Genomic DNA, 21,299 nt, shown 5'->3' on the forward strand with positions numbered 1-21,299 from the left:
GCAGCGGGGGGGTGCTGAAGAGTCGCGGAGGGTGGTTGAATTATCTTTTGCGCGCGGCAGAATGACGCCGGGCGGTGAGGGCGGGCAGGGTCCAAGAATAGTCGCGGTCGCGGCCGCTGCACTTGGCGCCACCGCAAGCGTCCGGACGCACATGCACATCTACTTTGTGAAGAGCAGTGGTACTGGTCGAGCCAAGTGTCCGGGCGTAGAATGGACCGCCGAACCAAAAAGTCGGCCGTCCAAGCCCGTAGTCAGCGGCGCGAGAGGTGAATGCGGACCCCGGCGCGTTCGCCGAAGGTGTGGCGGTGCCTGTCGCGGCGTCGTCATCTTGGCCCCCGGAGCGACCAACCAACATCGCCGGTCCCCGGTGAAGCTACGCGTTTATAACCTCCAGGCTCCCACCTGTCGCTCCCCGCCGTAGCTCCCGCCGCCTCAGGGCTCGAATTTCGCACCGTCGCCTGCCGCCTTCCCCGTCGCCTTTGCCGCGCCCTGCCCACACCCAAAGCCGCCGACTGCACAGACCGCGACAGCCAGCCAGCTGCTTGCAGCCCCGGTCCAACGCCAATCCAGCCGCACCACGTCGAAGCCCGATCTTCAGGCACCGCCCCAACAGCCATGGTGCGCAAGCCGGAGCTTGTGCCGCCCCCGCTCTCCCAGGCTACCTACCATCCTCCCTATCCCACCACTCCGCCCGACGAGCACCCACCGCCACTTCCGCACGACGCCAACGGCTATCAATTTGTCTCGCACGAAGACGCCCGCCGCTCCGAGAGCGACGACGACATCAGCTCCTCCTCTGACTGGGACGAGCCCGACGACGACGATGAGGACCAGAAGGGCAACATTCCCGCGTCGCTGAGGCCTGGTGGCCATCGTCCGACCTCGTCCCAGCAGGCGAAGCCCGACGAGCTGCCCGCCTTGCTGAGGGTAGGGCCTCCGGGTGGCTCGCCCGCCCCGCGCATATCCATTGACTCGGAGGACGACAGAGCCAAGGCTGAGGAGAAGACCGACGAGAAGAAGCCCGACCCTCAGCCCTCAGTCTCGTCGCCCCCGCCTGCACTGGCCACGCCGCCTCCGCCTACCGCCTCGCCTCCGGCTGTTCCCGCTGTGTCGACGCCTCCGCCTGCGACGAACGTAGCATCGGAGTCCCCCGCGACTGCCGCGTCCGAGCGCCGGCCTACCATAACCCTCAAATCGCAGAACCCGTACCTGAACATCCAGTCTCAGTCGACGGGCGAAAGTGCAGAACAGGATGGCGTGCCCAAACCCTGGTCGCAACAAGAGTCGATCCCCCAGGAACCCATTGAGATGCCTTTGGACAACAGCACCCCAGTGGAGCAGTTTTCAAACATGTCTCTGGCAAACACGGCTGAGGACAAGGCGCAGTCACCGGGAGCTAAGCCTCTTCCGGGTCTTCCTGGAGATGTTGTCAAGCAGACAACCGCTGATGTCAGTCCGACCGCACCCACGGCAAATGCACAGCGCCATGACTCGGATGCTTCAAGCGTCTTCTACCCCGGCATGGACGTCTCCTCTCTGGACGGGCAGAGCTCGCGAACTCGTGGCCTTCCGGAAGACTCGGATGCTCAACCGAGGCGCACATGGCAGGAGCAACAGGCGTGGGAAAAGAGCGAAAGGGAGAGAAGAGAGCGTGAGGCCGCCGAGGCACAAGAGCGAGCTTTGCAGGAGGAGAGGGAGAGGCAAGCAGAAGAGGAGTGGCACAGAGGTGAGGCTGCCGCGAAGGCTGCTGCCCAGTCGCAGCCTCCCGCTCAGCCCGCCGCAGAGACTGCTCCACCGCTGCCTCCTCGGCCGGGAACGTCGTCGACTACCGCCGAACAGGCGCCATCGCGTTCGCAAAACATCAGCACCGCTGATGGTCCCGCCGGAGAGGAATCCCCAGACACAAGGCAGAGGAAGGAAAACTACTCTATCAAGCACATCCGATGGTTCGACAGTCATACCAACAACCTGCGCGAAGCCCCTGTTCTGACGCAGAACGCCAATGGCCCCTGTCCTCTCTTGGCTCTCGTAAATGCGCTGGTCCTTTCGACTCCACCGCGTCAACAGTCAAGCTTGTTGGAGGCCCTGAAGACAAGGGAGACCATCAGCCTTGGCTTGCTGTTGGACGCCGTGTTTGACGAGCTGATCACTGGTCAAAGAGGCACTGCCGCCCAGGAATTGCCTGACGTGGGTGATCTGTATGCTTTCCTACTCGCGCTGCACACCGGAATGAATGTCAACCCGCAGTTTGTCGCGACTGGGTCCGAGGATTTGATTGACCATGCCACGCCACAGGGAAAGTCCAACCCTGGCAGCTTTGAGCAAACCCGAGAGATGCGACTCTACAGCACCTTCAATGTTCCTTTGATCCACGGGTGGATGCCGCCTCCAGACTCGGTTGCTTATGCGGCTTTTGGCCGCTCCGCAAAGACTTACGAAGACGCGCAAAACATTCAGTTCCACGAGGAAGAGCTTGAGGCAAGGCTCTCGACTTCGGGCTTGTCGCCCCAGGAACAGAACCTGTACCAAGACTTGCAAGCAATCAAAGAGTTCCTACAGAGATACCCAACGCAGTTGACCGATTATGGCTTGAAGGTCATGAAGGACAGTTTGAAGCCTGGTCAATTTGCCATTCTTTTCCGCAACGACCACTTTTCCACCATCTACAAGGAGCCTCAGTCTCAGAAGGTGTTTTCTCTGGTCACTGACACGGGCTACTCCAGCCACGAGGAGATAGTGTGGGAGAGTCTGGTTGATGTCAGCGGTAGAGGCAGCGAGATGTTCTCTGGTGACTTCCGAGCAGTCAGCCACAACCAAGGGACGGGTCCAGAGCGGCCGATCCGAAGCCTTTTGGATGACGAGCCTCCTCGGCAGACCAGTGGCTTCCCCAACGGCGGAGGCATCACCTATCCCCAGGAAAACGGCACGGTCGGGGCCGGCACCGAACAGGAGGATGCCGACCTCGCACTGGCTCTGCAGCTTCAGGAAGAGGAAGACGATCGCCACCGGCGCGAGGCAGAGGAGCGCCGGCGGCGGGAGAACGAGCTCTCCCACAACTTCCTCTCCAACGAAGCGAGCTCCAACGCCGGCCGGCCCGGCCGCATCACCGACCCCATCCGCGGCTCAGACGTCCGGCCGCTCATTCCCCCGCGCCGCAACAACGTCCAGACCAACCGGCCGCGGGTCGACGGCGAAGAACCGCCGCCGCCGACGTACGAGCAGGCGGCCAGCTCCCCAGCATACGTGCCCGGACAGGGACAGGGCCTGCCGAACCCGCCGCAAGGAGGCGGTGGCGGCACGCCCGGCCATGGGCGTGGACAAAGCGCTTACGCGTCGACCAGCCAGGGTCAGAGCTATTTCATTGGCGGGAGGCCCAGTGGCCGCGGCAGGAGAACGAGCCAGCCGGCGCCGGCGGCTGGCAGCGCAGCAGCAGCAGCAGCGGGGCCCAGCACGCCCGCTGCTCCCCACGGCCGGAGGCATAGCGGACAGGGTGGCCCGGGTAAGGATGAGAAGTGTGTTGTCATGTAACTTTTTTTTTTTTTTTACCTTTCTCCGGACGGGCGGTCTTGTAGGTATGGGTGGTCTTGTTTGTTTTTTTCTCTTTCTCTCTCTCGGTCATCATTCAAGCACGATGCGGATTGCTCGACTTTTGGTGCAGATGAAGGCGACATGAGCGTTTGTTCGACTTGATTCGTCCGCTCCGCTCCTTTGGTGGAAGCTCTCTGAGCGGAAATGACTCTATGGCTATAACGGATTTTTTATCTTTTTTTTACGGATGGATGGATGGATGGTAGGTGGTTGATTGGATGGTGTAACGGATACCCGTGTTTATTTTTCAATTCTGACTTTTTACCGAGCTATTCAGTCTGTAGTAGCTCGACGGCTTTTTTCTCAATGGTCATTCGGCTTCAAATTCTCTCTCATGGAGTTCCCCTTGTGGCGTAGGTTCGGGCAGGGACGATAGACGGATGAGATGAGCGTTCTTTGTTGTGGGGCTTGAAGAGTGAGTGACATGGCGACCAGAGACCATACATGGTCCCACTCTGAAGGTGTCCCCAGCAGATGGTTGTACGTATACCACCCGGTTGCTCCACTCCGATTGCAAAAGCCAGAGCAAGCTAAACGCCTCTTAGTTTCAGACGAAGCAACTCTCACCGATTCATGGCAAAAAAGGAAAGATCAAAAATCTGAGACGTCGATAATCATTCATTTGGTATTCTTTCTGATCGCATACATGCTCCCCAGCCTCCTCGGCCTCAAAACGCTCGACAACAAGAAAAAAAAAAAGCACAACGGCACAAGCTCGCCCCTAATTCCTCCCGACGGTCCTCCGCTCTTTACGTAGTCGTCTTGGGCACGCCGGTGCAGCCGACGGCGATGCCCTGGATGAACAAGCCGCCCGCGACGGGGATGAAGCCAGCAACGGCCTTTGCGATCTCGCCCTCGATGCCGCAGCCGCCGGTGGTGGGGTTCGACGCGGCCTCGATGCTGACGATCAGGTCGTCGGGCTGCAGCTGGTCGTCGATGTAGGCGGTGACGCGCAGCTCGCTGGGGACGCGGTAACCCGTGGTGACGACGGAGCACTCGACCTGGTGCGCCACGTCGCTGGCGTCCTTGCACGCGGCCTCGCACGAGGTGGCGCTGACGGGACCGCAGGGCGACTTGGGGTCGCGCGCGGTGCCCTCCTGCCAGGTGAAGCCCGAGCACCCGCCGTAGACGTCGTACTTGTTGCGGTCGGCGATGTTGCGCAGCACCTCCCACAGCGACTGGATCAGGCCGTCGCGCATCTGGTTCTGCTTCAGGCCGGGGGTCTGGCCCCACGCCCCGTTCATCTTGATCTTGACCGTCAGGTCCGGGTCGCTGTCGTGCTGCGAGGTGCACGGGTTGTTGTCCGTGCCGACCGACTTGTCGGTGATGACGGACCGCTGGTTGCCCGACGTGTCGTAGAGGACTTGCCACGTCTGCGCGAAGAGGTCGAGGTTGCCGACGTCGATCATGTTGTCGCTGTAGCGGACGTCCATTTGGACCGCGGCCGACGCCTGCGAGACGAGGCCTGCGGCGGCGGCGAGGAGGATGGTGGAGGTGGAGGTCTTCATGGTGGTGGTGGTTGGTGGTTGGTCGGTGGAGGAGGGTGGAAAGGAAAGAGTGGCTGCGGAGTCTGCTTTGGCCAGAGGAGCATACCATCCGGCGTGGCGTGTACGGGCTTTATAGAGGTTTGGCCAGACTAACATGAATCTCTCCCAGCATGACGATCCGGCGTGAGGCCTGACAGGCACCTGTTTCTGGTGGAGAGGCGTTTCCCAGGCCAAGGCCTCGTATCGCTTGGCATCACGATACTATGCTCAGCGAAGACCCCGATTCGGCGTGTTTAATGGCGCGAGTTGAGTCAAGCAGTAAGATTAACTTAAGTTTGACCTGTGCGCATCCCGCGCGAATCCCCGCCGGATGGCATCCGGAGAGGCCCCCCGATCAACTGAATAAATAACTTTCGCTTACAGACGATGGTCCCTTGGAACGTCGGGGTCGGCTGCTTGGCGATGCGGACTTGGTGGTGGAGGATGGCGAAGAGAGTGTATCCTCCAGGGCGACGGTCGTTCGTCTAGCCCAGTTGGAGGCCCAGGCCAGCGAGTCATATTACACCGTGTAGTGGGGATTGTATGGGGAAGTTCACATTATCCGAAGCGGTCTATGACGCACATGGGCCTGCGGCCACGGCGAGCCTCAACTAATTTCGGCTAGGGCTGATGGGAGGCCCAAAACCTAGCGTCAATCTCTCAAACGTTCGGCGAGAGCCTCATCACTTGCCCCAGGTGCGACTGATTCGTTGATGGCCACAAGGAGCATCGGAGAGGCGGTGGAGCGCGAATCGAAGGACGACGGATGCACATTTGTCACGGTTCAAGAGACACTAAGCAACACTAACCCCACAACCACCGCTCCCGTCACCGCCCTCAGGCATCCCGTTTGGCGGCTTGTGCCGTCGTGGGTGAGGCTGGCCCCCCAGACTTTTAGCCCCTTGTTCTTGTTTCCACCATTTCCCCGGCCGGTGCCTATTTCTCAGGGACAGCATCTTGAGCTCTGGCGAAAAGTCCGGTTTCAGTCGATTTCTCCGGCGGGTTCCAGCGCAACGGCTCCCCCATGGCTGTGGCTTAGGGATTAACCTTAACACCTACCTTATCTGGGTCCTCGGTCAACGTGGTCGAGTGCACTGGTCTCCCCTGTTCCCTTGTTGCTCGCTGTCGAAGTTTCTCTCGACGACGTCTGACACGTCCGACTGCCCACGGTCGTGATGATAACTTTGCTAGAACCGAGACTTTCGGTGGCTTGACCGAAGAAGTCAGAGATAACGGGTCGGTCGGCATCTCGGTGGTCTCATCGTGTCCAGTGTCACGGGGACAGCGGCTGTCGCCGTCGGCTGGCCAGCGTTGTCATGTCTTCCTCGTCGTCGGGTCTGGTGCTCGGTCGTTCTCATTCGCGTAGACAAGACATGGTGTTCGGCGTGTCTGTTGAGAGCAAGGTGTTGTTGCGGCATGTACGAATCGGCATGCTGGCATTTGGACTGAGAGGCAGACAGTCCGGTCAGAATCGCATGGCATTTTCGATGCAATTCAGCGTCGGTCACGCTGTATGGCATAAGTGAGGGCTCCAAAGTCAAATAAATTACGTACAATGGCTAGCGCCGAATTTAACTTCGACTCCACGGTCTAGGCCAAATTCTCGCGACTCACTCTTTTGTGCGGGGTGACACTGTCAAACTGTTGCTTTTGTGCACCCGAGGCATATGTCAAGAGGATAAGCAAAAAAGACCTCGGCGCAGGCTTAGAGTACGGGGAATGTCTATACATTTTGGTCCGTGTGGGAACGTGCGGATACGGGGACGGTGGCGGGGGGATGTGTGTCGATTGCAGTGGCGTGGCCAGAGCCGGTGTTGGTGGAGGCCATGGTTTGGATTGTTTGATCTTGTTGTTCTGGGCTGTGGATATGGAAGTGGTTTTGGTGTTGAGTGGTTGATGCGGCGATTACGTCACCGAGCAACGAAGCTTAACTGCGAGCTTGTCGCAGTGCTTATCCCGCTTTCTCCCACGACACGCGGCCGCCTCGTTGGTTCGCGAAGGCGCAGCCCTGCTTGCGCGTGCAGCTCACGTCACAGCCACAACCACTCCCTCTAAAAACTCCGTCCGCCACCTTGTCCATCACCGCTCCACAGTCCACCATGGATTACCGCAGCGGCCCCGTCCAGGACTTCTATCACCCGCCGTCTCCAGGAGGACAAGAGGGAGAGCAAAGACCACCCCATGAAGAGACAGTACCACCGCCCGCACAAGACCTCGAGGCGGAGAAGCCGCCGCCGTACCCTCCTCGACCCCAACCCCATGAGCCGGAATATCCAGAGGAAAAGCCCCCGCAGTACCCTCCACGTCCAGAGGAGCAGACAGAACCACAGCCTGCAGAATACTACGAAGCGGAAAAGCCACCCCCATACCCGCCCCGTCCCGAGCACCAGCCAACAGCATACCAGCCGCCCCCTCCGCCCCGCCGGGCCCGCCAAGCCTTCGGCGACGACGACCCCTCCAACCCCATCCACTACACCCGTGACCCCCACAAGCTGATCGCCTACCTCATCCCCTTCCCCAAGCCCGTCCTGAAGGACACCCCGCCCGACCGGATCCCCGACCGCTTCATCGTCTACACCCCGCCGCCGCCGCCGCTGTCCAAGCCCGCCGACGGCGAGAAGGAGGACCGCATGCACAAGGTCCAGCGCAAGTGGCAGCAGGAAGTCCGCGAGGCCAAGACCAGCACCGCCAAGACGACGAGCTGGAAGGGCATCAAGAGCAGGGCCACCCGCGGCATCGACTGGGCCGTCAACCAGACCACCTCGTCGAACCTCGACTTCATCAACCGCCTCGGCGACGACCATGGCAGCAGCAAGCAGAAAGGACCCGCACCCACTCCCGGCCCCGCCACCGCCACTGCCCACGACGACGACGGCATCCCCGCCGAGACCACCACCACCACCGCACCACCGCCATCCCCAAAAAAGACCCTCGGCCTAACCGAAATGATCATCGTCTACCCGCCCGGCTCCTCAGCCGCGGGCAGCACCGCCGCCGACGTCGACCCCTCGGCCGCCATGCGCGCCGAGTTCGTCAGCAGCATGCTGCGCACCAAGACCAAGGCGCAGCGCGACGCGGTGCTGGCGACGGGCCTGCTGCCCGTGTCGTTCGCCGTCGACGTGCTGGCCACGGTCGTGTGGCCGTTTGGCGGGCTCGTCGAGATGGATGTTGTGTGGATGTACTCGTCGGTGCGGGGGGCCAAGATTGCGCGGTCGACGGCGAGGCGGCTGGATGCTTCTTCTCCCACGTCCGCGTCCGAGTCCGAGTCCGCGGCGAAGGGGGGTGGCGGCGGCGGCGGCGGCGACGGGGGGATGGGCGAGGAGCACGGAGGAACGAAGGGAGATGGTGATGGCAACGACGACAACGCAGAAGAAGAAAAAGAAGGCAAACTGGCCCTCACCTTCACCCCCTCGCGCCGCATCGACGTCCTGCGCCGCTACCTCGCCGCGCGCTGCCGCGAGCGCGACGCCAAGCTCTTCGCCAACAGCGGCGGCGGCCCGAGCCCGACGGAGACGGAAGTCCTGGAAGCCATCGGGTGGGCGCCCAGCCAGACGTCCGGCGAGCGGCGCAACTGGGAGGACGAGCAGTGGGAGGTGGCCGAGGTCAAGGAGGACTTCCGGTACGTCATGGCCAAGGGCGCGCGGGAGTGGGACAAGTGGTGCAAGGCGTTTGTGAAGGATCCGGAGAAGGCGGTGAAGAAGTAGGAATGGGGGATTTGTCTGCTCCGATCTTGCAGATTTTCGAGCGAGCGAGGGGTGTTGTAAATTCTGGATGTTCGGCTCGATGCGTTGTTGGATGTTGATTGTACGGCTGATGTTTTATGTTATGCGATTTAATGAGGAACGCCCTGTTAGATTCTGCTTTTACTTAATACCATGTCAAGATAGGCCGCTTTTCTGGGTTCTAATTTGATGCACAAACGTTCAAGGACCCCGATTGCAAGCACGCTGCTTCGATCATTGGTGAGCGAGATGGAACAGGATGATGAGATGATCAGCCCTTTCGTGCACAGCTCAGGTAAATGGCAGTCAAACGTAAGCGGAAGGATGATCCTGCTGTACCCGTCGTCCAACGTTACCCCAGAATCCTTCGCGGGGTCGAGTCGAATCCCATTGGACAAAGTCCTCCGTCCCCCGGAATCCCGTACAAACCTTTGAGGATTCTTCATGACCGCCGCATCCGTACGCCATGCCGTAGGGCTCGGGTATGCCGGCAAGGCGTATTCAAGCCTCGTATGTGTGTGTGTGCGTGCGTGCGTGAACGGACGGGGATCACCACTCTTTGCTTACCCGTCCGCTCCGCTCGGCGCGGATGCACGCGCGAACCACATCAATGATCCTTCACTGCTGCTCCTCCTTCAGCAGCGCAATGACGTCAATGCCGGAGCGGGGTTTTAAACGGGAGACAGTATATTAGGGTATTAAGTCAATGGAGTAGAAACTGCCTGCCCGGTGGCTCCTCCTCCTCACGATCTATTCAACCCAGCGAACTTTCCAGTCTGTCTCTCTTCCTCTCCTCTGAGTGAAAAAGAAAAAGAAAAGAAAAACCATGTCTCCTCCTCGCCTCACTTCCCTCCGGCTCCTCCTCCTCCTCCTCCTCCTCCAAGCCGTATCAATCTACACCAGCAGCAGCAGCAGCAGCAGCAGCAGCAGCGTCAGCATCTTCGCCCACGCCCAAACCCCGCCGAACAACAACACCAATCAAAAAATCCAATGGGGCCCCTGCGCCATCGACCCGTCGCCTTCGTTCCAGTGCGGCAACGTCACCGTCCCGCTCGACTGGACCGACAACGCGTCCGCGCCGCTGACCATCGAGCTGATCAAGTACGTGGCGTCGAAGGGGGAGAGGAATGGGAGCGGGAGTGGGAGTGGGAGTGGGAGCGCAAAGAGCATCCTGGTCAACTTTGGCGGGCCCGGGGCGAGCGGGCAGCAGCTGATGGTCACGCTGGGGCCGGTGTTGCAGGCGTATGTGAGAATGATTGTTCCTGTTCCTTCTTCCCATTTTCTTTTTCTTTTTTCTTCCTTTCCATCTTTTTTGGGGAGAAAGAAAGAAAAACTCTCCCCAGGGAAGATCGGACGGGATGATTGAATGGCGATCGGGTCGGGCTGGTTTGGATGACTGACTGGCTAGCTGGATTCTATGGCTAACTTGTATTTCCCTTTCGGGACGGCGTTGCAGCGTGACGGGCGGACACTACGACCTGATCAGCTTCGATCCTAGGTAAGCTATCAAACACCCTCCCCCCTCCCTCCCCCTTCCCCCCCCAAAAAAAAAAAAAGATGGAAGAAAGAAAAAAAGAAACAAAAAACCCTTAACGCAAAAACAGAGGCGCAGGCAAAACCATCCCCCTCTCCTGCCACAAGACGGCGGCGGCGCGCGTCAACTTCACGCTGCAGAACCCGTACGTCAACGGGCACGAGTCGGACACGGCGCTGGGGCGGCTGTGGGCGAGCGGGCAGAACATGGCGGCGGCGTGCGCGGACGCGGACGCGGACGCGGACGGCGGGGACGGCGGGAGGGAGGACGGCATCGGCGGGTTGCTGGGGTTCGCGTTTGGGGCGAGGGATTATGTGCGGGTTGCGGAGGTGTTGGGTGGGGCGGGTGGGGATGGGTTGGTGAGGTATTATGGTGAGTTTGGGGGGAGGGGGAGGGGGAGGGGGAGATGGAGGGGGGGGAATGGTTTGTTGTTGTTCGAGCTGTGTGTTATGTGGAGAGAGGGAGGGAGGGAGGGAGGATCCTGTGCTGATGACTGACTGACATGTTCACGCAGGTCTATCTGCCGGCACTGTTCTGGGCGCCACCATCGCCGCCATGTTTCCGGACAGGATCGACCGGATGGTGTTGGACGGGGTGTGGAACATCCACGAGTATTACCATTCCCAGTACGTTCCGTCCCGACCCTTTTTGCCGTCCCATCTCGGCAAGAAAAGCCAAAAAAAAAAGAAAAGGGAAAAAAAGAAAAGAAAAGAAAAAAAAAACTAACCACCTCCCCCCCGGCCACCCCTCCAACAGCGCCGTCGAAGGCTTCACCTCCACCGACGCCACCTTCACCGGCTTCCTCCACGCCTGCCTCGCCGCCGGTCCCTCCAACTGCGCGCTCGCAGCCGCAGCCCCACCCGCAACCAACGCCGCCGACCTCGAAGCCGCGACCTACGCCCTCATCGAGCGCGTCAAATACCACCCGATCCCGCACGCCGGCAAGCTCGTCGACTACACCTTCGTGCGCAACGTCGTCTTCCTCGGGCAGACGACGGTCGCGCAGTGGCCCGCGCTGGCCGCCTTCCTCGCCGCCCTCTTGTTCTCCACGCCGCAGAACGCGACGACGGCGCTGGACGCCGCTCTTCAAACGCTGTCGGCGGGCGAGGACCCCGCCTTCACCGAGAGCCGGTTCGGGATCCAGTGCGGGGACAAGCCGGGGCGGGCGGCGGCGCTGGCGGACGTGCTGGGCGTCGTCGAGGCCGTGTCGGCGCGGAGCCGGCTGGCGGGGGACAGGATCGCGTTCGACGTCGAGACGTGCGCGCAGTGGAGGATGGGGGCCAAGGAGCGGTACCTGGGCGATTTCGACGTGGCGACGCGGCAGCCCGTCTTGGTGATTGGGAACACGTATGACCCCGTGACGCCGCTGGTGTCGGCGAGGAATGCGAGTGCGAGTTTGAAGGGGTCGGTGCTGCTGGAGCACCATGGGTTTGGGGTATGTGTTGTCCCTCCCTCCCTCCCCCCACCCCCTATTTCTTTTTGGGGGGCGTGCTTGTTGATGCTGACGCTCGAGTAGCATTGCTCTCTTCAGCAGGTCTCGCGGTGTACTGCGAGGCTGACTACGGCGTACTACGAGAACGGGACGCTGCCGGAGCCGGGGACGGTCTGCGAAGTGGACCTTCCTCCGTTCTCGAACGTGACGTGGCAGGATGTGCTGCTCTGAAGCGTAGGCATACGGTCTTTGGTGATAGGCAACGTCTCTGGTAAGGCTTGAAAAAAGGGGATCGTTTCGGGGAAGTGGGAAGATACGCACGACAAGCGACTGAAGAGGTACCAGAATCAAGTCTGGATGATCCAAGTTATGAGTATGTCCGTGATAGAAGACTGGATATCCCCTTCACACCCCAGAAACGGCCGTGGACCTGTGGACCGGGCACCTAATCGACCAGACAAGACAACTGACAACGGTGAACCCTGGCAAAGCTTTGCTCCTCTCACTCCGAGATGAATGTGTGCACGGACGGATACGGTCTTCTGTCATTCTGTGCAAAGGCAGCACGAACAAACTCTCAGTGCAGCAGCTCGTGTATAGCGAGACCCAGATGAGTAGAGAGGGGAGAGGGCCAACGCTGCATCCCATTCCAAATGAGCAGAGAAGGGTTCCATTCTGTTGTGGTATGCCCAGACGCGAATAGTGCCAGTACATTTTGGGTGCGTATGTGTATTCCCGCGTGTGGTGTGAAAACTGCTACCAACTCAACTTGGCCCTCCAGGCGCAGCCATGCGCACTATGTTTTCCAAGTAAGGGTGTAGGCGCAAGCATCGCTTTTCGCTTTGCCGAATGTTCCTTGCGCGCGCATGTGGGGTGAAGCCATGGGATAGGTCCAGCCGATGGAGGCGAGGTCAGGGTTTGACGTTGCTGGTCCGACGGTACGCGCGTTCTAGGCCTTTTACACAGCGCACGAAGCTGTTTTCTTATCGACTGGCGCCGAAAAGAATTTCGTGTGGTAGCACCCACAGGGCAGAGTGTCAGTATCTGTCGGTCACGCACTGGCGCTGCCTGGATATTGTTCCCAGGTCAGAAGGTAGGAACCAACAAGCTGCAGTCTGACCACAGCGCATGTCATTTCTCACTCGCGCCGAAAAGCTATCATGGCTTCTTTCGCAGATGTTGGGTAGCCGCTCATGCACGAGTGTTCGTAACGCTCGGGTGGAAACCGGCTCCACGTTGTTGCCGGACGAGGATTTGTCGATGCAGGATAGGAAGGTAAGGAGAGACCCAACATCCATGTGGGGTGGCAAGTCGATAATGCGATGCAAGCGTCTGTGCCGCAAGCACGACATCAAGTGCCGAGGAAAGACGACGGTAGTTGCAAGGTCGGAAAAGCCGACCTAGAACAGTGAGCGAAAGTTGCGGCTCGAGGCGTTTCGGTGTTCTCTAATCGATGGCTTCTCACACTGCGGGCACAGAACCGGTCGGTAGACATCACAGTCGAAAAGGAAAGGTGGTTGGTTGACATCATATGCAGGGTGGCGTGCTTGCTTGGTTTCTTTTTCAGGGATGTTGATGAACGCGTCAGCACTGCAAGCGAGAGCTTCTTCTAGACGTTTGCCAGCATGTCCTGGAACAGCTTCTCTGCAGCTATAGTCCAGGATGACGGCTCCAGAACAGAACAGTGTTTGGTTGGAACGTCAGGCGAGACCCGCGGTAAAGCAAAGATGCGTTTCAAGCTGCCGCATTCAAGTAAGGTGCATCGTCGGCCCCACACAGCAGAGGGCATGTGCGGGCACTCAGGAGATTCACCGGGCCGGGGCGGCTTCTACTGTCCTGCACGGGCGCGCGTTTGAGGAAATATGCGCGCTCTCACTGGTGGAGCTGCGGCGGTTCAGAGAAGCGAGAGCTGGATACGTTTACGGGGTGGGACCAATCACCGTGGGTCCAATCTGTTTATGCCGAGTCGCGTAGGCCAGCTGTTAAACGTCCCGTGGATCCGCGCTGGGGAAAAGATGGAAAACGCAAATATCTCCGCGAAGAAAGGAGAGATTCGGATGCAGGAACCAAGCTCGCGCGGCAAACGACGCCGTGGCTCTGAGCGCTGCGTAAGCCCGTCACACAAGCATCGGGCAAGCATTCGCTGACGGGTCGCACGACTGGCTGGCTAAAAGGAACATCTTGATTCAAACCATGTTTCCAGCTTTTCTCCGTCGGAAGCGCTCAGTCGGGGAGCGGCTTGGCGGAGGGGTTTCATTTGGACGGGCCGACAGGCTGGTATAGACTGGGTGGAGTTGTTGCACATGCAACGAGCCAGCCAACTGGGGGTGATGTTAAGGTGCTGACGACGACTTTGGCTTGGCGGTGATCCGGGCTGCGGGGGAGCGGTGCCGGTAAGGGAGCTGCCAAGCTGTGCCCGACAGCCTAGCGCCTCATCCGGCCTGTTTTCCGAGCCTCGCTGTTTATCAGTAGCTGTTGGTCCAATCAGGCGCGTGGCGTTTCAATGCGGAGTTTCGGGGTTTGCAGGGCGTGCCGTGGCGGGTGATGATACAACGACGCTGCTGTGCCTGGTTCGCCAAGACGCCGTACAGGAAGCTTGAGGTTGCCGCAAGGATCGCACTGCTACAGCGACACCATGATGAGCTCCCGCCTGCCTCGAACAGAATGGCTGCTACACTTGGCGTTCTGCTTTGCCGCCGCTAACGTGAATCTGCTGGCAATTTGCGGAGACGATGCGTACGCGGCGAGCAATATCATCGCTTGGCACCGGATCTCTGGAGGGGTCCAACGGTGAGGCTGGTTGTTGTGGGCGTGCCGAACATGCGGGTGATCAGGCAGGGCGAGGTGCCGTGGTATAAAGCTGCTCGTCCAAGGCCTTTTTGTTGTGACACAACCATCCACTCATTCCCTACTCTTCACTGACCCAGCTCATTCGCCAACATGGTCAAGATCTCTGCCTCGCTCGTTTCCCTGGCCGTGAGCCTCTTCGCTGGCGGCGTTCTCGCCCACCCCGGCCACCATGGCACGACCGAGATGAAGTCTCGCGCGGCCTACATGGCCAACGCCAAGCGCACTTCGCTCTCGCACTGCGCCGACGTGCTCAAGGCGCGCGGTGCCATGGACAAGGTTGTCGAGCGCCGCCAGAACAAGCTCGAGCAGATCCGCGAGAAGCGTGGCATCAAGAAGAGGTCTCTGCTCAAGGCCCGCGACTTCGACGACGTCCTCAACACGGACCACCAGTCCAACCTCACCGGCATCACGCCGGAGTCCGACCCAGCCACCTTCTTCGGTGACATGCCGTCTTGCGTGCTGTCTCCCGAGGTGACCGAGGGCCCGTACTATGTCAGCGGCGAGACTGTCCGCAGCAACATGACCGAGGGCCAGGCTGGCGTGTGAGTTTAAACCCCTCAAGGGCTTGGTGGAATTGGGGCTAACGGTTTCAAGTGAGCTCTACGTCGACGTCATGGTGATGGACACGGAGACGTGCGAGCCGCTGGAGGGCGTGGCGCTCGACTTCTGGGCATGCAACTCGACGGGCGTCTACTCGGGCGTCGTGGCGGGCGGCAATGGCAACGAAGCCGATGAGACCAACCTTCAGAACAAGGCGCTCCGTGGCATCCAGTTCAGCGATGCGGATGGGTAAGCAAAACGACAGACTTTGGGACGATGAAGGACAGCACTGATGGTTGGGCGGTGTAGCGTGATTGACTTCATCACCCTCTTCCCCGGTCACTACACTGTAAGTCAGGCGGGATAGAGACTCGGTACGAGCTTGTTGCTGATGCACAGATCTAGGGACGCACCAACCACATCCACGGTAGAACACACCAGACGAATGAGCTACGAAAAGACGTACTGACAATGGTGTAGTCATGTCCCACCTCAGCGCGGAGCAGCTGGACAACGGCACCATCACGTCGGGGCAGATCTCGCACGTGGGGCAGCTCTTCTTCGACCAGGATCTGATCAGCCTCGTTTCGGCGGCGTCGCCGTACGTGGACAACACGCAGGAACATGTAGGATGAAGCCATCTCTTGGGGGTGGCAGCAGGCTAACAGCGGGTTGACAGATGCTCAACACCGAGGACAGCATCATGGAGCAGGAGTCGGCGACCAGCGACCCGGTGGTGTCGTACGTGCTTCTGGGCGACACCATCGAGGAGGGCATCTTCTCGTGGATCAGCTTCGGGGTCGACACGACCGTCAACAAGACGGTCAGCGCGGCGGCGTCGTGCTATGCCGAGGGCTGCGTGGCCAACGAGAGATCGGGCGGCCCCGGCGGACCTCCGCCCAACGGTACTTTCCCCTCGGGCTTCCCGACGCCGCCGGCCAGGAAGTAGAGCCGAAAGGTGAGCATGAGCTGATTCGGACTGCAGCGGCCTAAGCGCACACGGGTTCGAGCGAGCGACGTCGTCGGAGGCGGAAAGGGTCTGGCTGGGATGCGGCGAGAGTTGGGCTAGGGGAGACGGACTGGTGGAGGAGTAGTCAGACGTAGGTACAAAAATCTCAAGATTGATCAGTCTTGGCCGTGCGCATTCCCTCGATGATGATGAGATGCGGTGGAGAGGATGTCGGGACGAAGAGAGGCGGGCGGCTAAAGCGGGCGGGTGAAAGGGCGGCGAATCTGCGGGACGGGCAGGCAACAACGTCACCCGTCGTGCCTTCCCGCTTCCCGCTCGACGCTGCTCTTCGACTCTCTCTTTCTCCCTCAAGCGCCGGATGATCGACACGCCCAGCAGCCACCAGCCCACGCGGTCCGCGGAAAAACTGACACACGCATTTCGCCGATCACGATCACCAACAACGAATGCAGCACAATAACAGCACAATAACAGCTCAATAACAGCACAATCAATAGCCAGTATATTGCCCATCGCCTTCTACGCATGCCTGAAGCCTCTTTGTGTAGTTCTAGCACTGCTGGTTAACGAATTCTTGCGTGCATTTACCCCAACCCTCCTGCACCAGCCCCCAGGTCTCATCATCTGTCCAGTGAGGCCATTTCCGTATATGCTGCTTTGGTACCTGCCAGCAGTTCTTAATAGGGGCGAGATCCGGTAAATGAGGTGGGTTAAAGTAGTGTTTTAAGCCATGATCCTGCTTCTATGACTTAATAATAGAGGAACCCTTGCCTATGCCATGGCCGGAGTCCCGGTCCTCCTTAAGGACGAAGTCCTGCCTACTATCCTCTAGCCATAGCTTAACAATAGGCTCTAGAATGGCCTCCTTGTAAACGCGCATGTTCATCTTACCATTCGGCTAACCTGTTTCATATCGAATAAGGTTGCTTTTAAAGCCTATCCCGACAGCTGCCCAGCAATAAATGCGCTTAGTGTCCTCCTTATCTGGGGTCTCTTGGTGCTAAATGCATGATTAGTAGTATCTTTACCCGGGTTTTCGTATAACACGAGCTTTGCCAGAAGGACCCCAGCCGAAATAGACCTCATCTGACCAGCGAACGTGGTGCCAGTCCTCGTCATTAGGGTATTTTTTAAGCATATACTTAGCCTAGTTCTTACGGGCGTTGGCAATGCGGTCGCTATACCATCCCTTACGATAAGCTACGCATTTGTAGTACTCTATTATGCCCATCCATACGCGTAATGTCTCGCTAGAAACGTCTTGATTAAGACATTCGTTGGCCAGCTGGTCCCATGTCATCTATTTCGCCTAGTCATGCTCTTGTAGCATGGCCTTAACATGCCAGATGTCCTTCTGTGATAGCTTTGCTGCCTTGCCCCGGTGTTCTTCAATGCTGTGATGCGTGCGTGGGTGTTCATCTGCAAGAGCGCGATAGCCGGTGCTGGCGGAGGTGCCACAGAAGCGAAACGCTTCTGCTTTGCTGTGTTCACGGCCAGTGCGGGCCAGGTGCTCCCCATATTCGACTGCGCTGCGTATTCTGACCTTCTGAGGCGTATCCAGCTGTGGGAATTGAGGCTCCTGGGTTCGTTTGGGCATTGTGTGGTGGTTGGTGTTGTGGTGATCGCGGTGTTCGGCGAAATGCGTGTGTTAGTTTTTCCGCGGACCGCGTGCAGCCCCAAAGCCCGGAAAGCATTCAGGCAGAATGGCTAGCGGCCGAGTCTCGCAGTCTAAGCCGCATCTCTGGCCGAATCGGAGCCCTTCGGCGCCTGCTACCCCAGCGTCCGCGGATGAGCCGACCCCGCAGCCACCGTGCTACTCCACACTCGAGGCCCTGACCCAACCTCGTGCGTGCGGAGACATGCCCCCGATCCCGAATCATGGACCACTTACAAAAGCCGCATCAAGCGGCCCCTCTTCTGCGCCCTTTCCCCTGCACTTCTCCCAGCCATGTCGTTGCGGACGAGCATTGCAGGCGTAGCAGCCCTGGCTGCCCAAGCTCTCGCCGTCGAGCTCACCACCTTCGGCTTCCCAGACTGCGCCAATGGCCCACTGAAGGACAATCTAGTCTGTGATGGCTCTGCCTGTGCGTTTTGTATCCCTGTTCCCTAAATCCCAAGCTCACCCCAGCCTTCCCATGCAGCTCCCCGGGACCGGGCAGCCGCCCTCGTCAACGAGCTCACCCTGGAGGAGAAGTTCAACAACACCGGCAACACCAGCCCTGGCGTGCCCCGTCTCGGCATCCCTGCTTACCAGTGGTGGAACGAGGCTCTCCACGGCGTGGCTTTCACTCTGCCCGGCAAGCCAATGACCGATTCCGGCAACTTTTCCTACGCCACCTCTTTTCCCCAGCCCATCCTCATGGGCGCCGCCTTTGATGACGAGCTGATCTACGACGTAGCGAGCGTCATCAGCACCGAGGCGAGAGCCTTCAGCAACGGTGGCCGTTCTGGCTTGGACTACTGGGTGGGTTTCGCTACTTCTATGCTATCCGCTGGACTCATCGCCCTGACCGTTCCGTTTTGGCAGACTCCTAACATCAACCCGTACAAAGACCCAAGATGGGGTCGTGGACAAGGTGCGCTCTGATCCGCAGCATGACGTGACCTGACATTTGACCTCGTTACAGAAACCCCTGGAGAGGACCCCTTCCACCTCGCCAGCTATGTGCAAAATCTCATCCGCGGCCTCGAGGGCGATCAAGGTGATCCCTATAAGAAAATTGTAGCGACTTGCAAGCACTTCACTGGCTACGACATAGAAAACTGTAAGCCGAGAACAAAAAGCAATATGCTTCGTTGCCTAATTTGCCCAACTCCTAGGGAACGGCAACTTCAGATACCAGTTCGACGCCCAGATCAGCATGCAGGATATGGTCGAGTATTATATGCCCCCATTCCAGGCATGCGCCAGGGAGGCCAAGGTTGGAGCCTTCATGTGCTCCTACAACGCTGTCAATGGCGTGCCAACCTGCGCCGACCCCTGGCTCCTGCAGACTGTTCTTCGCGAGCATTGGGGCTGGGATCAGGAGGACCAGTGGGTTGTCGGTGACTGTGACGCCATACAAAACGTCTACCTTCCGCACGAGTGGGCTGCTACTCGTGAGCAGGCCGTCGCCGACACCCTCAAGGCTGGAACCGGTAGGATTCCAAACTTTGCACCGCCTTTTCGTCTCTGATCTTCCTTTTATAGATCTCAACTGCGGCACTTACTACCCAAAATACCTGCCTGGTGCCTATGAGCAAGGCTTGATCAACGACACTGATCTGAACAGAGCACTCACGCGGTAAGACACTGGCTTATTCTTTACCAGTAAACGCATGCCGTCTGACAGACCTTGAAGAACGTACGCATCCCTCGTCAAACTCGGATACTTTGACAGCGCCGAAGACCAGCCTTACCGCCAGATCGGTTGGTCCGACGTCAACACCCAGCACGCTCAGGAGCTGGCACTCAAGGCCGCGCGGGAAGGCATCGTTCTGCTCAAGAACGACGGCCTGCTCCCCCTGTCCCTCGACGCCATCTCTTCCATCGCGCTGATCGGCTCCTGGGCCAACGCCACCGAGCAGATGCAAGGCAACTACTACGGCATCCCCCCCTACCTGCACTCGCCCTTGTACGCCGCCCAGCAGCTCGGCGTCACGGTCAACTACGCCGAGGGCACGAGCCAGGACAACCCCACGACGGACGACTGGGGCGCCGAGTACGATGCGGCTGCCAAGTCCGACGTCATCATCGTCGTCGGCGGCATCGACAACGACGTCGAGAGCGAAGGGCTGGACCGGCTCGCGCTGGCGTGGTCCGGCCCGCAGCTCGACATGATCACCCGGCTCGCCTCGTACGGCAAACCGGTCGTAGTCGTGCAGATGGGCGCCGGCCAGCTCGACTCGACGCCGCTCGTCGCCAACGCCAACATCTCGGCCCTGCTCTGGGCCGGCTACCCGGGCCAGGACGGCGGCGTCGCCCTCTTCGACGTCATCACCGGCGTCGCGCCGCCCGCCGGCCGCCTGCCCATCACCCAATACCCGGCGCGCTACACGTCCCAGATCCCCATGACGGACATGTCCCTGCGGCCGTCGGCCTCGAGCCCCGGCCGCACGTACAAGTGGTACAACGGCACCGCCGTCTTCCCCTTCGGCTTCGGCCTGCACTACACCAACTTCTCCGCCGAGGTGACGGCCGGCCCGGACGGCCAATCTTTCGCCATCGCCGACCTGATCGCGTCCTGCAGCAGCAACCAAACCACCACGACCCCCAAACTCGACCTCTGCCCCTTCACCGCCCTCTCCGTCGCCATCACAAACACCGGGCCCCTCCCCTCCTCCGACTTCGTCGCCCTCGCCTTCCTCACCGGCTCCTTCGGCCCCGCGCCCCACCCGCGCGCCTCCCTCGTCGCGTACCAGCGCCTGCACGACGTCGCTCTCAACGCCACCGCGCCTTCGGTCGCGACGCTCAACCTCACGCTCGGCAGCCTGGCGCGCGTCGACGAGAGCGGCGACAAGGTGCTGTATCCGGGGGATTACGCGGTCGTGGTGGATGTGCCGGAGGCGCCGCTGGCGCGGGTGGAGTTTAGGTTGACGGGGGAGGAAGAAGGGGTCGTGATTGAAAGGTGGCCGAGGTTGGATGAGGGGAGTAGGGTGGGGGAGGGGGTGGTGAATGTGCCGGAGGGGTATTATGAGGGGGGGTTTGGGAGTAGGAATGGAGGGGATGACGGGGTGGGGCAAGGGCAGGAGGTCCTCGGGGTGGGTTCGTGAGCGTGGAGTACGGCACTGGCTACCTAGTGGATGGAATGTGGGGGGTGGTGGAAAATGTTTAATGAGCGGGGTTTTTGTGGCCTAGAAGAGGGGGGGAGAGAAAAGTGTTGATTCCGCCCCGAGATAATCGAAAGTACTTCGAGCGTCTGAACCAAATTCAGAAGAAATCTTTGAACCTGTGAGGATTATCTGGCGGATAGTCGGGCGAGAAGGGGGTGTGTTTGAATTTGTTGTGCCATTTTCTTTTGTGTTGCTGGGAGAGATGTCGTCGGTGGACTCCTAAGCAAGACGCGTGGTGATAGCAGCTCTTTCTAAATGACGGCTGCGAAGGAAAGGTGTGGCTGAAATGTGCGCAGGGACATGGGGCGTTCGAAGATATCGGGAT

General features: G+C 59.6%; 7 protein-coding genes across 7 annotated transcripts; 5 read left to right on the forward strand and 2 right to left on the reverse strand.

Annotated features, from left to right (window-relative positions):
* Positions 1-615: 615 nt before the first annotated feature.
* On the forward strand, positions 616-3,528 carry BKCO1_6700029 (uncharacterized protein; the record flags this gene model as incomplete). The annotated part of the gene is made up of 1 exon (XM_020278342.1): positions 616-3,528. One exon carries the CDS (start codon positions 616-618, stop codon positions 3,526-3,528), a length of 2,913 nt encoding a protein of 970 aa, XP_020126324.1.
* An 809-nt stretch (positions 3,529-4,337) lies between these two features.
* Positions 4,338-5,096, reverse strand: BKCO1_6700030 (ureidoglycolate lyase; the record flags this gene model as incomplete). Its single annotated transcript, XM_020278344.1, has 1 exon — positions 4,338-5,096. The coding sequence occupies one exon, from the start codon at positions 5,094-5,096 to the stop codon at positions 4,338-4,340; it is 759 nt and encodes a 252-aa protein (XP_020126310.1).
* Positions 5,097-7,213: 2,117 nt separating this feature from the next.
* Positions 7,214-8,818, forward strand: BKCO1_6700031 (uncharacterized protein; the record flags this gene model as incomplete). Its single annotated transcript, XM_020278345.1, has 1 exon — positions 7,214-8,818. The coding sequence occupies one exon, from the start codon at positions 7,214-7,216 to the stop codon at positions 8,816-8,818; it is 1,605 nt and encodes a 534-aa protein (XP_020126309.1).
* Positions 8,819-9,662: 844 nt separating this feature from the next.
* Positions 9,663-12,033, forward strand: BKCO1_6700032 (nedd8-like protein; the record flags this gene model as incomplete). Its single annotated transcript, XM_020278346.1, has 6 exons — positions 9,663-10,078; positions 10,293-10,334; positions 10,441-10,742; positions 10,885-10,996; positions 11,127-11,805; positions 11,887-12,033. The coding sequence occupies 6 exons, from the start codon at positions 9,663-9,665 to the stop codon at positions 12,031-12,033; spliced, it is 1,698 nt and encodes a 565-aa protein (XP_020126312.1).
* Positions 12,034-14,742: 2,709 nt separating this feature from the next.
* BKCO1_6700033 (extracellular dioxygenase) lies at positions 14,743-16,141 on the forward strand (the record flags this gene model as incomplete). The annotated part of the gene is made up of 6 exons (XM_020278347.1): positions 14,743-15,194; positions 15,247-15,441; positions 15,502-15,541; positions 15,598-15,619; positions 15,673-15,818; positions 15,872-16,141. The coding sequence occupies 6 exons, from the start codon at positions 14,743-14,745 to the stop codon at positions 16,139-16,141; spliced, it is 1,125 nt and encodes a 374-aa protein (XP_020126311.1).
* A 1,330-nt stretch (positions 16,142-17,471) lies between these two features.
* BKCO1_6700034 (uncharacterized protein) lies at positions 17,472-17,759 on the reverse strand (the record flags this gene model as incomplete). Its single annotated transcript, XM_020278348.1, has 1 exon — positions 17,472-17,759. The coding sequence occupies one exon, from the start codon at positions 17,757-17,759 to the stop codon at positions 17,472-17,474; it is 288 nt and encodes a 95-aa protein (XP_020126306.1).
* Positions 17,760-18,110: 351 nt separating this feature from the next.
* Positions 18,111-20,914, forward strand: BKCO1_6700035 (glycoside hydrolase family 3 protein; the record flags this gene model as incomplete). Its single annotated transcript, XM_020278349.1, has 7 exons — positions 18,111-18,246; positions 18,304-18,626; positions 18,690-18,738; positions 18,790-18,927; positions 18,983-19,300; positions 19,353-19,446; positions 19,504-20,914. 7 exons carry the CDS (start codon positions 18,111-18,113, stop codon positions 20,912-20,914), a joined length of 2,469 nt encoding a protein of 822 aa, XP_020126305.1.
* Between the last annotated feature and the right edge of the window lie 385 nt (positions 20,915-21,299).

Source organism: Diplodia corticola, assembly GCF_001883845.1.
Source record: "Diplodia corticola strain CBS 112549 chromosome Unknown scaffold67, whole genome shotgun sequence".
Classification (NCBI taxonomy): Eukaryota; Fungi; Ascomycota; class Dothideomycetes; order Botryosphaeriales; family Botryosphaeriaceae; genus Diplodia; species Diplodia corticola.